The sequence below is a fragment of the Leopardus geoffroyi genome, chromosome A1, assembly GCF_018350155.1.
Source record: "Leopardus geoffroyi isolate Oge1 chromosome A1, O.geoffroyi_Oge1_pat1.0, whole genome shotgun sequence".
Classification (NCBI taxonomy): Eukaryota; Metazoa; Chordata; class Mammalia; order Carnivora; family Felidae; genus Leopardus; species Leopardus geoffroyi.
In genome coordinates this window covers 136,169,566-136,185,248 of record NC_059326.1, presented here as the reverse complement: position 1 = coordinate 136,185,248, position 15,683 = coordinate 136,169,566, and the positions used below count along the sequence as shown (strand labels likewise).

General features: G+C 39.5%; 1 protein-coding gene across 2 annotated transcripts in view; it reads left to right on the top strand.

Annotated features, from left to right (window-relative positions):
- Positions 1–7,531: 7,531 nt before the first annotated feature.
- SMN2 (survival of motor neuron 2, centromeric) overlaps positions 7,532–15,683 on the top strand; it is a 43,575-nt gene continuing 35,423 nt past the window's right edge. For both annotated transcript variants that reach the window (XM_045446419.1, XM_045446410.1), the window contains exon 1: positions 7,532–7,659. In XM_045446419.1, the coding sequence (XP_045302375.1) occupies positions 7,588–7,659 (72 nt within the window). In that variant the 5' untranslated portion in view covers positions 7,532–7,587. The remainder of the gene's footprint in view (positions 7,660–15,683) is intronic.

Here is a 15,683-nt window from a genome sequence, read left to right as displayed (position 1 = left end):
TTTTATAGAAATATTTTCCATACCACATCCTACTCATGCTACTTTATCAGTTTGACATGACTTTGCTTGCTGATGCATCCATGCAGGAACATATCCTTCAGTATTACTGAAAAAAGGTTTTTTACAGTTTTTTAGTTTCTAAGAAATAGTCTACCAACCTGGCTGTAATCAAGACAAAATCCTATTGAATACTTTGTTTTTATAGACATATATTGCATGATGGATTTTGTCAAGGACTTGGAATTTGGGGTGGGGGGAGGAGGTATTGTTCAAGTTATTGTACTAAAGATGACTGTTAGAGTGGCTTACGAATAAACACTTAACATAGAGTTATGTTTTGGTATGCTTGAAGACCTAGAAGCACATCAGATCTGTGAAGTTTTTAGCTGCAAACAGAATCATTAATTACAAATAACCACAACGAATATTTAAGTGGATGACAGACTCCAGAGTCCAAGGAAAAGTTGAAGACGGAAGCCTTGGGAAAAGTCAACAGTGGGGATAGCTCCAGGTACCATGAGAAGCTTTTTTCCCCACAACGCTGCTATCAGATTGAAATTTGGGCAATTATTTTCAGTCATAATGCCATTCAGAGTTCTTCCAAATGAACTCGTTTAGGTTACATGCCTACCCCTCAGCAAGGGGAGGATAGGTGCCTAAGATGATGATATAACCAAGACTTCATCCAGTGAGAAACAGGTGGTCCCCCTAGCAAATGTGGGATTCTGTTGCCAGAAAGGAGGGAAGAGACACTGGGCAGACTTGTAGAGTCCACTAATCTTGTTGCAAGGCTAAGATGAAATAATTAAAAACTACAGATACGTGATGTGGTTAATGGTGAAGGTGGGAAGGAAATGTCTGAAGTGTGAGAAATGATGAAGGTCATACACGATTATCTCCACCAGCTTTCAACCCCCAAAAATTCAACGCCTGCTCATGATTAAAAATTTGGGAAAATGTAACAAAAAGACTGAAAGAACTTTAGCCATAAATGAGTAACGTAAGAAACTGAATACACCCTTAGTGTATAATCCAGTAATTGCAATCCTGGGCATTTATCCCAGTGAAATGATATTAAAGAACATCGTAAGTATATTATTTTTATTGGCTTTTACATAGACTGTACCAAGAATAAGGTACATGGACATTTCTAGCAGGCTGCTTTGTGACAATCACTATAGATTCATTTTGCATGTTTTTGAATTTCACATATGTGGAATCGCCCAATATGCACTCATGGGAGTTGGACTTCATTTGTTCAACATTATGTCTTTGAGAATGCTTTGTCTTTTATGTATCAGTTCCATCTTAAACATGGAACTGTGTAGTATTCTGTTACATAAATACACCATAACTTAGTTATCCACTCTACTTTTCATGGACATTTGGTTTGCTCTTAGTTTGAAGGTTTTAAGAATGATTCTGTCATAAACATTTTTTATATATATTTTCGTGGTCATGATTTCTTAGTATATATTAAGAATGAAATTTGCTGGGACATAAGATACATAAAACTGTGGTCTAGTTTTCCTCAATGCTCGCTTAAGCATTCATAAACATAACTATAACTAACAGATATTGAGGATTTACTAGGGTTGCTATAACAAATTACCACAAACTTGGTGGCTTATAACAATAGAAATTTATTCTCTCACAGTTCTACAGGCCAGAAGTCTAAAAACAAGGTATCAGCAGGACCATAAGCCCTCTGAAGATTTGAGGGGAAAGTCTTTGCCTCTTCCAGTTTCTAATAGCTCCGGGCAATGGTTTGCCTGTGGCACCATAACTCCTATGTCTCTCTTCACATAGCCTTCTTTTCTCAGGTTTCTTCTTGTTTATTATAAGGATGCCTGTCACTAGGTTTAGGGCCCACTCTAATTTGGGATGATCTCATCTTGAGTTCCTTAGTTACATTACCAAAACCCTTTTCCAAATAAGGTCAAATCACAATAGCTGTATCTGGTGGACATATCATTTTGGGGGCCACCATTCAACCCACTACAGGGAATTTTTTTTTTTTAAACAAAAGTGGAAAACTTACTTGATTTTTTTTTTTTTTTTTTAAGCTATGCCTACAGGTCAGTCCCTATAAATCTAACCTTGGTATAGTAATTTATCAAGTAATTTCCTTACTCATGGAAATTGAGGATGTTTGTAAGCTTCTGCTACTAAAAACAATTCTGTAATATAGTCATACTTAACTATGTAATAGTTCTTTTATTCCTATAAGAATGGATTCTTAAAGGTAGGATTCCTAGTACAAAGGTATATGCCATGCATTTGCAATTTTAAGCAGCTATTTCCCACAAGAGAATAGCTCTCCATTTCCCATGCCCTTGATAACATCAAATATTAATCTCTGATATTGCCATCCTGAGTGGGAAAAGTGGTATCTTAGTTGGTAATTTTTTTTTCATGTTGATTTTTGAGAGAGTGTGAGCAGGGAAGGGGCAGAGAGAGAGGGAGACACAGATTCTGAAGCAGGCTCCAGGCTCTGAGCTGTCAGCACAGAGCCCAACACGGGGCTCCAATGCACGAACTGCGAGATCATGACCCCAGCCGAAGTCAGACACTCAATGGACTGAGCCACCCAGGTGCCCCTGTAATTTCTGGACTGCAGAGGTTGAATGTTTTACCATGTTTATTGGGCATTTGGATTTTCTCTTCTGATCTATTCATATTTTCTCTGCTTTATGCTTTTTATTTTACTTAGCTTTCACATGTGGGTACTATTATATCTATCTTTATAGGCAAAGAAATTGAGATTTTAATTAAGGAATCGCCACCAAGGTTACCCAGCTAGTAAGTGGCAGGTTAGGGATGTGAAATCAGGCCAGCTGAGGGCAGAGCTGAGGCTTATTTTCATATTTATTGGCCATTTTTTTTTTCTTCAAGGAATAGTTTGTTCTTTTCTGTTTTTCTGCAGTTTTTTTAATAGGCTACAAATATTTTCCACACTATTGTTTGTAGTTTCATTTTATTTTGCTTGTAATTACATTACCCTAAGTGTAGTTTCTTTATAAGTAAGGGTGCAGACTGACAGCAGACTTATCCTGGCTGACATGTTAAAACTTAAAAAAAAATTTGTTAATGTTTACATTTGAGAGCACAAGCAAGGGAGGGGCAGAGAGAGAGGAGGGCAGAGGATCTTCAGATCCTCTGAAGGGTCCCAGGCTTACAGCAGACAGCCCAATGTGGGGCTCGAACTGATGAACTGAGAGATCATGGCCTGAGTCAAAATCAGACACATAACTAACTGAGCCACCCAGGTACCCCATTTGTCAAACTTTTTAATGTGAACTTGAATACCTTTGGGCAGAGATTGAGTGGAGTGAGTGGGAGCTGGGGAGGTATAGGCTCCACTTTACTGATGACAGTACCCACAACCTCTTATTGCTTATTCCTCCTTAACTCCTTTACATTACCCACCTGACTCCCAAAAGGTATTCAAGTTTTCAGTGCTTGCATGGTTTCTTGTTTCTATCTTAAGATCTCCCCCATCCCAAGTTTATAAAAATCACCCAGAATGTATTTTGATATAGGATATGAGGGTGGGGACTCAAACCTTCACATACTGGATGGCCAATTCTATCTATCCCTTTATGAATTACACTACCATTTGTCTATTACATCATTCAAATATTCTTCCAAAACATCATTTGTAATTTTTAACGTTCTGCTGCTTTAACAGTTCAGTGAGCCATTTTGTACTAAAATCACAGACCCATCTATGATCTCCTGCCCCTAGACCCTGATAATGTAACGCTAAAGAACTAATTGGCTTTGGCCTTGTCATTTGTTTATGCACTATCCCATTTGAAATTCAAATTGGAAAATCAAATTGGAAGCCTGGTCACTAATCATTTGAATTCTTTATTTGCTCAAGGGAAATTTCTAAGAGTCCTGGAAGGTAGGATTTTGGTATTGAAATTCCATATACACAAAGACTGTTCCAGTTCCTGATGTTAAATTTAATGTTTAAATAAGTGCCTTCAAATCGGGTGAAATGGTTTTCCTTTGGAAGTTCACTACACAGTGCTTTGAGTGCTTTGTCTATCATATGAAATAACTTTGGGGGCGCCTGGGTGGCGCAGTCGGTTAAGCGTCCGACTTCAGCCAGGTCACGATCTCGCGGTCCGTGAGTTCGAGCCCCGCGTCGGGCTCTGGGCTGATGGCTCAGAGCCTGGAGCCTGTTTCCGATTCTGTGTCTCCCTCTCTCTCTGCCCCTCCCCCGTTCATGCTCTGTCTCTCTCTGTCCCCAAAATAAATAAACGTTGAAAAAAAAAATTAAAAAAAAAAAAAAGAAATAACTTTGTAAAGTATAGTAATTCAATTATGGATGTTACCATCAGGAATAAAAGAACATCATCTTTTCTTTGAGAGCAAAAATGCCATAGGTTCATTTTTGTTGAGGATCCTGGTAAGTAAAAATACTTTTTTCAACAAAGAACCTGCCATTCTAAATGTATTAAAATGCTAATTTTTCCTTGAAAACCTTAGGCTAAGTGAAAAAGTCCAGACACAAAGGGCCATAGATTGCATTTGTATAAAATATCCAGAACAAGTAAATCCATAAAGACAGAAAGTAGATTAGTAGTGGTGAGCAGCTGAAAGGAGGGAAGAATGGAGAGTGACTGCTAATGTTTCTTTTTAAGGTGATGAAAATGTTCTGGAATTGGTGGCAGCCATATAACCTTTCAAATATACTAAAAACTACTAAGTGTATGCTTTAAGATGGTGAATTCTATGGTATATAAGTTATATCTCAAAAAATATAAAGACAAAACCTCTTTGCAAATTCTGTCTAAATTTCTACATCAAATGTCATTGTGAGGGGGTGCCCTGCTGGCCCAGTCGGAGGAACCATGTGACTATTGCTCTCCAGGTGGTCAGTTTGAGCCCTGCTTTGGCCTGTCTGTTGTCAGCACAGAGCCCACTTTGGACCTTCTATCCCATTCTCTCTGAGCTTCTCTCTCTCTCCCTCTCAAAATTAAATAAACGTTAAAAAAAAATTTTTTTTAGCTTCTCTCTCTCAAAATTAAACGTTAAAAAAAATTTTTTTTTACATTTTTATTTTTGAGAGACAGAGCACAAGTGGGGGAGGGGCAGAAAGAGAAGGAGACACAGAACCCGAAGTAGGCTCCAATCTGACAGCACAGAGCCTGACACGGGGCTCAGACTGACAAACCGTGAGATCATGACCTGAGCCAGTCAGACGCTTAACCGACTGAGCCACCCAGGCACCCTCGGTTGGATTATGTGCTCACAGCTCAGAGCCTGGAACCTGCTTCGGATTCGGTGTCTCCTTTGCTCTCTGCCCCTCCCCCACCTGTGCTCTGTCTCTCTGTGTCTCTCAAAAATAAATAAAAATGTAAAAAAAAAATTTGTTAAATAAAAAAAAATTTTTTAATGCCATTATGAGAATTTTTATAATTGAGAAAAATCTAAGTGGCTTTTTAAAAAATAGATCTGTTTCTGATATTGATAGAAGCCAAAGGGGAGCCCTCAAACTTCCTTGGGTAGATATATTTTTTAAGAAAATTATAATACATATATACATGGAATCCATCTGGCAATCCTAAATATTAATGAATAATCTGGAAAAGTAAATGGTAAATGCCTACTAAGATTTAAAGACCCGCTTGACCCATGTAAAGACAGGAAAAAAAAAAAAAAACGCAGCAAAGCATTAAACATTAGACAACATTTGATCCCACTTTTCTTCTCTATCCCTTTCACTTTATCCTCATACTCCCCCCACCCCCATCCTGTGGCAATTGTGACTTCTCTATAAATCTATTATGTTCATTTGTTTTTTAGTTTCCACATATAAATGAAGTCATATGGTAATTTATCTTTCTCGGACTCATTTCACTTAGCATGATATCCTCTAGGTGTGTCCATGTTGTTGTAAAGATTTCATTCTTTTTATGACTATATTCCATTGTGCATGTGTGTAAACATATCTTTACCACTCATCTAGTGTCTGCAACAATTTATGTTCCCACCAATAGTCCATGAGAATTCTTTTCTTTGCATCCTTAGTAACACTTGTTCTCTCTTATCTTTTTGATAATAGCCATTCTGACACCTGTGAGGTAATAGCTCATTGTGGTTTTGATTTGCATTTTCCTGAGGGTTAGTGATACTGAGCATCTTTTCATGTACCTATTGACATCTGTATGTGTTCTTTGGGAAAATGTCTATGCAGGGCCTCTGCACATTTTTTTTATTAGATCGCTGTTTTGGTTTTTTTTACATTGAGTTTTAGGAGTTCTTTATAGATTCTGGATATTAACCCCTTATCAGATCATATGTGAGCATATCCTCACCCATTCAGTGTAGGTTGTCTTCCTTGTGTTGGTTTCCTTCACTGTGCAAAGGATGAAAGTTTGATGCAGTCCCCTTTCTTTATTTTGACCTTTTTTTTTTTTTTAAGTTTGAAAATTTACCAAAGAACACTTGGGAGAATGGATATTAACTTAAATGTTAAAATTGATAAGTAGCTAAAGGAATGAACTCTGCTACCTGGAATCCAGGCAGCTGTGTAAATGCTCTGTGCCTGTTTCCTTTTTTTTTTTTTTTTTCTTTTCCTCGTGTATCAATACTTAATTCTTTCTTAAAAGATTTTTCTTTTTAACTAATCTCTACAACCCATTGTGGGGCTGAAACTCACAACCCCCAAATCAAGTCTAAGCATTTCGGGAGATCCTCATTCCTATTTTTTAATTGCTGAGTAGTAGTCTATAGTATAGAAGTACCACAGTAAGTTTACTTATCTTTAAAATGGGAATAATAACCTGTCGTTTATTGGGTTGTGAAAATAAAATACAAAGGAGCCTGGGTGACTCAGCAGGTGGAGCGTGGGACTCTTGATTTCAGCTGAGGTTATGACCCCAGGGTGCTGGGGTTGAGCCCCTTGTCTGGCCTTGCGCTGAGCATAGAGATGCCTTAAGATTCTCTCTACCTCTGCCCCTCTCCCCGGCTCACGTGCTCTCTCTAAAAAAATAAAATTAAAAAACTCTGTAAAGCACTTTTTAAATGGTGGCGATATCATCATCATTGGTTACATCTGGGCTTATTTTTGTTTGTTTTAGAGAGTACATGCAGGAGTACGGGAGAGGGGCAGAGTGATAGAGAATCTTAAGAATCTCCAGGCTCAGCACTGAGCAGAACACAGGGCTGGATCCCAAAACCCTGGGATCATAACCTGAGGGGAAATCAAGAGCCATACCCTAAAACCCCTGAGCCACCAGGCGCCCCTTATTTTTTTGTATTACCCATGTTTTCTATGTTATTTGCAATGAACATTATTTTCTATGTAAATCTATTGTTTAAAAAATATATTGTTTAAAACAAAAAAAAACCCTTGGTGGGAATCACTCTACCAACATAGGAAAATGTGAAACAAAAGAATTGAACACAGGAAAGAGCAAGCGACTCCTAGAGAAAGCACCAGGAGTCTCCCAGGCCTCGTGGCCGATCTCCAGGACACCGTACTCTTCCGCTCCCAGAAGCCTCCAGCGGCGGAAGTTGTCACTTTCAGAGAGACGGAGCCCACGCCGTGTACCCGGCGGTAGGCTCGCCATGGCGATGGGGGGAGGCAGCGGTGTCCCCGAGCAGGAGGATTCGGTGCTGTTCCGGCGTGGCACAGGCCAGGTGAGATCTTGGACGGCATCGCCTTCAGACAGGCTCACTGGGCTCGCTCCGAGCGTCCCGCTAGGGGCTTCCGTGCCTGGGCTGGCCCGGTCGGGTTCGCTGACTGCGGGGCGGTATTCCACAGGTTTCTACGGTTTTCCTCATTTGGGAGTTTTAGCTACAGGCTCCTTCCTCGTGCGGCTTGGGCACCCTGATGGGTTAGAATTGATTCCCTACCTCAACTTGATTTTGCCTTGGTTTGTTCATTGTTTCTGATTGGGGAGTGTGCGGGGGCAGGCCGGGGTGAAGCAAGTAAACCAAGGAGGAGACTATTGAAATGTGCCAGTTTTACATCGAGGTGTTAGCGATGGAAAGCAAGGTGCTTGCTTTACGGTTATAATTTGAAATCAGAGGCAACGGGTTTTGCATATGGATTCGATAATGGAGGTTTGAGAGAGGAAAATCAAAGATAATTCCAAGATTGACCTGCAGTCATGAAAAGATGAAATTGTTTTTTCCTGAGATGTACTGAGGTCAGAAGACTGCAAGTGGAATAGGTTTATAAGGGAGGGAAATGAGAAGCTCAGCCTTGGGTGAAATCTGATTGGAGTGAGTTTGGAGCGGGGAGAGGAGAAAGTCAAGGCAAAACTTGTAAATAAATATTTCAAGTTTTGTAAATAGAAGGTAGAGAAATTGGCCGATAGATGAAGGGGAGGGTAAAATAAACAAGATTCTTAAGTGGTTTTTTTGTTAGATGATAGAAATCTGTTTCAACGCTTTTTGGTCTGGTGCGAAAGATTGAATAAGGATGGAAAACTTGATGATACAAGGGGCAAAAGAGAAGTGTCAAAGCAGTGTTCTAGAGTAGATAAGAGAAGATGGATTTGGCCTTTGTTAGAAACATTGACAGTTCATGTGACAGTTACATGGGCACAGACTTGTGTGGATGGACAGATTTGTGGAAGCTGTCTTTTGATTGTGGCTGTTCTCAGTAAAAGAAATAAGGTCATCAACTAGGAGTGAGGGGAGGCAGGTGTTGGAGTTTTGAGCAGAAAGAAAGTAGAAAGTGGGTGGAAAGTAGGGAGAGTAGAGGAGTTTTGGACTAGGGAAATGTAGTGGAAGTGGTGTTAGGCAACATGACAGGTTTACTTGAGATTTTGGTCATGAGTTTAAAAGGTACTAGACAGCTTGATTGTGTTTTTCTCCAGCTAAGTTGAATTCAGGTGTGTGAAGGCAGGCACACAGTGAATTAAGTGTTGAAAATAATAGGGCTGTAGTTTTACCAAGTGGATATAAGGGAGGGAGGGAGGGGTACAAGGTAATTATGTTAGTAATTGACCATGGAATTTAAGCTGGCTAAGAAAGGAAGGGAGGACATTAGGATAGTAAAAGTTTAAAAATTTGTGGAAGATCGCTGTTTTGTTCTAGTTAAGTGGAATGACTGTCATCATCCAGATAGAAGAAGTAAGTTGCAGAGGTTAGGTGATAGTTGGAGAGTAGGATTCTTTTTTTTTTTAGTTTTTTTTTTTTTATTTTAATTCCAGTGTTCTTGACATACAATGTTAAACTAGTTTCAGCTGTACAACATAGTGGCTTAACAATTTCTATACATTACTCAGGGCTTACCATGGTAAATTTACTCTTAATCCCCTTCACCTAGTTCACCAGTGCCCCCCCCCCAGCCCCCTCGCATTTGTTAACCATCAGTTTGTTTTTGATAGTTAAGTCTATTTCTTAGTTTGTCTCTCTTTTTTCTTTTTTTAAAAGTATTTTATTTTAATTTATATTATTTTAAGTAGGCTCCAAGCCCAGCATGGGGCTTGAACTCACTACTCTGAGATCAAGAATTGCATCCTGTACTGACTAAGCCAGCCAGGTGTCCTCCCTTTTCTTACTTTTTTCCTTAATTCTGTATATAAGTGAGATCATATGGTATTTGTCTTTCTCCGAGTTATTTCATTTAGCGTTATACTCTAGCTTCGTCCACATCGTTGCAAGTGAAAAGATTTTGTTCTTTTTGATGGCTGAGTAATATTCCATTGTGTATGTATGCCACATCTTTATGCATTCATCTATGAGTGGACACTTGGGCTGCTTCCGTAATTTGGCTATTGTAAATAATGCTCCAATAAACTTAGAGGTGAATGAAATGCCAGCCAAATTCAAGACAAAGAAATGGAAAGACATTCCATGCTATGGGTTGTAAGAACAAATATTGTTAAAATGTCTGTACTACCCAAAGCCGTCTACACATTTAATGAAATCCCTGTGAAAATACTAACAGTATTTTTCGCAGAACTAAAACGATCCCAAAATTTGTATGGAACTGCAAGACGTCGAATAGCCAAAGCAGTCTTGAAACACAAGAACAAAACTGAAGGTATCACAACTCCAGATTTCATGTTAGGTTACAAAGAAGTAGCAATTAAAACAGTATGGTACTGGCATTAAAATTCATGCATAGATCAGTGGAATAGAACAGAGGACCCAAAAATAAACCCACAATTATATGGTCAGTTAATCTTTGGCAAAGGCGAGATGAGTATGCATTGGGAGAAAGATAATCTCTTAGGGGTGCCTGGGTGGCTCATTTGGTTAAGTGTCCAATTCGTTTCGACTCAGGTCATAATCTCACAGTTCGTGGGTTCGAGCCCCGTGTTGCTGTTTGTGTGCACAGCTCAAGGCCTGCTTGAGATTCTCCCTCTCTCTCTGCCCCTACCCTGCTCATACTCTTTCTGTCTCTCAAATAAAAGAACTTAAAAAAAATCTCAACAAATGGTGTTGGGAAAACTGGACAGCCGCATGGAAAAGAACAAAACTGGTCCACTTTCTTTCACCATACACAAAAATAAACCCAAAATGGATTAAAGACCTAAATATGATAATTGAAACCATAAAAAGCCTTGAAGAGGGTACAGGCAGTGAAATCTCTGACATTGGTCATAACATTTTTCTAAATAAGTCTCCTGAGACAAAGGAAATAAAAGCAAAAATAAACTACTGGGACTCCGTTAAAATGAAAAGTTTCTGCACAGCAAAGGTAATGGTTATCAAAACTAAAAGGTAGCCTACTGAAAGGGAGAAGATAGTCGCAAATGACATAGCCCATAAAGGATTAGTATCCAAAATATGTGAAGAACTGATAGAACTTAACACCCAAAAAACAAATAATCCAATTTAAAAATGGGCAGAAGAGGGGTCCCTGGCTGTTTCAGTCAGTGGAGTGCATGACTCTTGATCTCAGAGTCCTCCATTCAGGCCCCAGGTTGGTGGATGTTGAGCTTAAAAAAAGTTTTTTAAACCAAAAAAAAGAATGGGCAGAAGACGGAACAGACATTTCCCCAAAGACATAGAGATGGCTAACACACATGAAAAATGTTCAGCATCACTCATCATGAGTTAAATGCAAACCAAAACCATAATGAGGGGTGCCTGGCTGTCTCATTTGGTAGAACATGTGACTGGATCTTAGGGTCATGAGTTTAAAACCCACATTGGGCACATAGTTTACTTCAAAAAATGAGATATTACTTGACCTGGCATAATGGCTAAAAGAAAAAATACAAGGAACAAGTGTTAGGATGTGAAGAAAAAGGAACCTTCCTGCACTGTTGGTGTGAATGCAGATTGTGGAAAACAGGATGGAGGTTCCTCAGAAAATTAAAAATAAAACTACCTTAGGATCTAGCAATGGCACTAGTGAGTATTTACCAAAAGAATACAAAAACACCAATTCAGAAGTATACATGCACCCCTGTGTTTATAGCAGCACTATTTACAATAGGCCAACTGTGGAAGCAGCCCAAGTATCCATTAATACATGAATGGATAAAGAAGATGTGTGTGTGTGTGTGTGTGTGTATACACACACACACACACACACACACACATACATAGGGGATATAAGGGATGGGAATTAAAGAGTACAGTTATAAGATAAATTGATTTTTAAAATAAACATAGGGGTGTATATATCTCTTCAGGGTGGTGTTTTTGTGTTCTTTGGGTAAATACTCAGCAATGCAATTTACTGGATCATAGGATGGTTCTATTTTCGTAGCAGGTGAGGATGTAGTTCTGTTTTTAATATTTTGAGGAGTCTCCATATTGTTTTCCATAGAGGCTGATCCAGTTTGCATTCCCACCAGCAGTGCGTGAAGATTCCTTTTTTCTTTTTTTTTTTTTTATAAATTTTTTTTTTCCAACGTTTATTTATTTTTGGGACAGAGAGAGGCAGAGCATGAACAGGGGAGGGGCAGAGAGAGAGGGAGACACAGAATCGGAAACAGGCTCCAGGCTCTGAGCCATCAGCCCAGAGCCTGACGCGGGGCTCGAACTCACGGATCGCGAGATCGTGACCTGGCTGAAGTCGGACGCTTAACCGACTGCGCCACCCAGGCGCCCCAAGATTCCTTTTTTCTACATCTTCGCCAACCCTTGTTTCTTTTGTGTTTTTGATTTTAGCTAATATGACATGTCAGTTGATAGCTCATTGTTTTGATTCGCATTTGCCTGATGATGAGTGATGTTGAGCATCTTTTCATGTGTCTTTGGCCCTCTATCATCTTCCAAGAAATGTCTGTTCATGTCTTCTGTCCAGGGAGAGTAGGATTCTTTAAACTGAGTTTATGGAAAGGTTCGGTTATTGTTAACCATGGAACCTAGTAACTGAAATTGGGTGGTGTACAAGATCATTAGTATGGAGGAGTGTAAGGACCTGGACGGTTAGGGTATTGGCAGAATCAGCTATGTGGGTTTTTTAATAACCAAGAATGGCAGGAGTAGCATTGGAGACAACGCTAAATCTCAGGGGAGTGAGGAAGCGTGGCTCAGATGGCTGTAGATGATTACGTAAAGAGGAACAGCAGACAGTGGAGTCTAGTAACAGGGTTCTTGAAACAGGGTTTTTAGGAAGGAAGGAGAGAGGAAAAATCTGGAAGTGGGTGTAAGGAGCAAGTAAGATTGCTTCCCCATCTGTGGTATGATGAGTTGAGGGATATGGAGAAGACACTTCATTTGAGATATCTGCAAGGAAAGAGGCATCTTTGGGGAAAGAGATTTTAAAGCAAGGAGGTAAAGGGAATATTCAGAGAAGAGGTTAAAGATATTGGGAGCAGGGTTTGCTGATGACTCGAGATCTCAGCAGAAGTTTCAGCAGTTGACAATTGTAGAAGATAGGAGAACATGAGGCATACTAGTGGTGACCAAGAAACAGCTATACAAAAGCAGTGCTGATGGTCTGTTCTGGTGTCTCTTGTTATCTAACAAACTCCCCAAAACTTAGTAGCTTGAAATAGTAATTATCATTTTATTATCTGTCATGGTTTCTGTGGGTCAAGAATTTGTGAAGGCCTTGCTGGACACTTGTCCTTTAGATCTTTCACGTGGTTGCATTCACATAGACATTGGAGCTACAATAGCCCAGGACTGAGCAGCTAAAGATTGAAAGCCGTTTTGTTTCTTCCTGTCCTCTCAGGGCTTCACATGATCTCAGTGTGGGCTGGTTTGGATATCTTTATACCGCTTTATAATCCTACTCTCCTTTCTCTCATCTGCTGTTCCCCGATCACTGCTGGATCACACTTTCTGTCGCTGATTAGTATGCATTTTCTAGAAGTTTATAAACATTAAATCTTTTGTTTGCCTGCCTTTACTCAGCATAGTTTTCAGTTTCACACATTTTGTTGTATATATTAGTTGTTCATTCCTTTTTATTGCTTCAGTATCCCATTTTATTATTATACTATAATTTGTTTATGTATTCACTTGTTCATAAACGTTTGGATTGTTTTCTTTTTTTTATGCTGAAGAGTTTTTTTTTTTCAATATATGAAATTTATTGTCAAATTGGTTTCCATACAACACCCAGTGCTCATCCCAACAGGTGCCCTCCTCAATACCCATCATCCACCCTCCCCTCCCTCCCACCGCCCATCAACCCTCAGTTTGTTCTCAGTTTTTAAGAGTCTCTTATGCTTTGGCTCTCTCCCACTCTAACCTCTTTTTTTTTTTTCCCTTCCCCTCCCCCATGGTCTTCTGTTAAGTTTCTCAGGATCCACATAAGAGTGAAAACATATGGTATCTGTCTTTCTCTGTATGGCTTGTTTCACTTAGCATCACACTCTCCACTTCCGTCCACGTTGCTACAAAAGGCCATATTTCATTCTTTCTCATGGCCACGTAGTACTCCATTGTGTACATAAACCACAATTTCTTTATCCATTCATCAGTTGATGGACATTTAGGCTTTTTCCACAATTTGGCTATTGTTGAGAGTGCTGCTATAAACATTGGGGTACAAGTGCCCCTCTGCATCAGCACTCCTGTATCCCTTGGGTAGATTCCTAGCAGTGCTACTGCTGGGTCATAGGGTAGGTCTATTTTTAATTTTTTGAGGAACCTCCACACTGTTTTCCAGAGCGGCTGCACCAGTTTGCATTCCCACAACAGTGCAAGAGGGTTCCCGTTTCTCCACATCCTCGCCAGCATCTATAGTCTCCTGATTTGTTCATTTTGGCCACTCTGACTGGCGTGAGGTGATATCTGAGTGTGGTTTTGATTTGTATTTCCCCGATGAGGAGCGACATTGAGCTTCTTTTCATGTGCCTGTTGGCCACCTGGATGTCTTCTTTAGAGAAGTGTCTATTCATGTTTTCTGCCCATTTCTTCACTGGATTATTTGTTTTTCGGGTGTGGAGTTTGGTGAGCTCTTTATAGATTTTGGATACTAGCCCTTTGTCCGATATGTCATTTGCAAATATCTTTTCCCGTTCCGTTGGTTGCCTTTTAGTTTTGTTGGTTGTTTCCTTTGCTCTGCAGAAGCTTTTTATCTTCATAAGGTCCCAGTAGTTCATTTTTGCTTTTAATTCCCTTGCCTTTGGGGATGTGTCGAGTAAGAGATTGCTACGGCTGAGGTCAGAGAGATCTTTTCCTGCTTTCTCCTCTAGGGTTTTGATGGTTTTCCATCTCACATTCAGGTCCTTTAACCATTTTGAGTTTATTTTTGTGAATGGTGTGAGAAAGTGGTCTAGTTTCAATCTTCTGCATGTTGCTGTCCAGTTCTCCCAGCACCATTTGTTAAAGAGACTGTCTGTTTTCCATTGGATATTCTTTCCTGCTTTGTCAAAGATTAGTTGGCCATACTTTTGTGGGTCTAGTTCTGGGATTTCTATTCTATTCCATTGGTCTATGTGTCTGTTTTTGTGCCATCGATTGTTTTCATTTGGGGACAGTTAATAGAGCTGCTGTGAATATTAGTGGAGAAGACTGTGTGGACATAAGTTTTCATTTCTGTTGGAAGTCTACTCATGGAGTAGGTGTGTTTTAACTTTTTAAGAAGCTGCCTTGGGGGTGCCTGACTGGCTCCGTCGGTAGAGCATTAGATTCTTGATCTTTGGGTGGTGAGTTTAAACCCCACATTGGGTATGGAGCCTACATTTAAAAAAAAAAACTGCCTTGGGAGCACCCTTCTATTTGTTAAATGGGATGCTACCCATTGAATAAATCCAGTCAGACCTTAAAAAAAAAAAAAAAGTGCCAAACTCTTCTTCAAAGTGGTTGAACCATTTTATATTTTGACTAGTAGTGTATGACGGTTCCACTTTTTCCACATCCTTGTTAATTTTGAAATGGTCATCTTTTTTTTTTTATTTAATTTTTTATTTTTTAAAATTTACATCCAAATTAGTTAGCATATAGTGAAACAATGATTTCAGGAGTAGATTCCTTAGTGCCCCTTACCCATTTAGCCCATCCCCCCTCCCACAACCCCTCCAGTAACCCTCTGTTTGTTCTCCATATTTAAGAGTCTCTTATGTTTTGTCCACCTCCCTGTTTTTATATGTTTGTTTCCCTTCCCTTATGTTCACCTGTTTTATCTCTTAAAGTCCTCATATGAGTGAAGTCATAGGATGTTTGTCTTTCTCTGACTAATTTCACTTAGCATAATACCCTCCAGTTCCATCCATGTAGTTGCAAATGGCAAGATTCCATTCTTTTTGATTGCCGAGTAATACTCCATTGCGTATATATACCACATCTTCTTT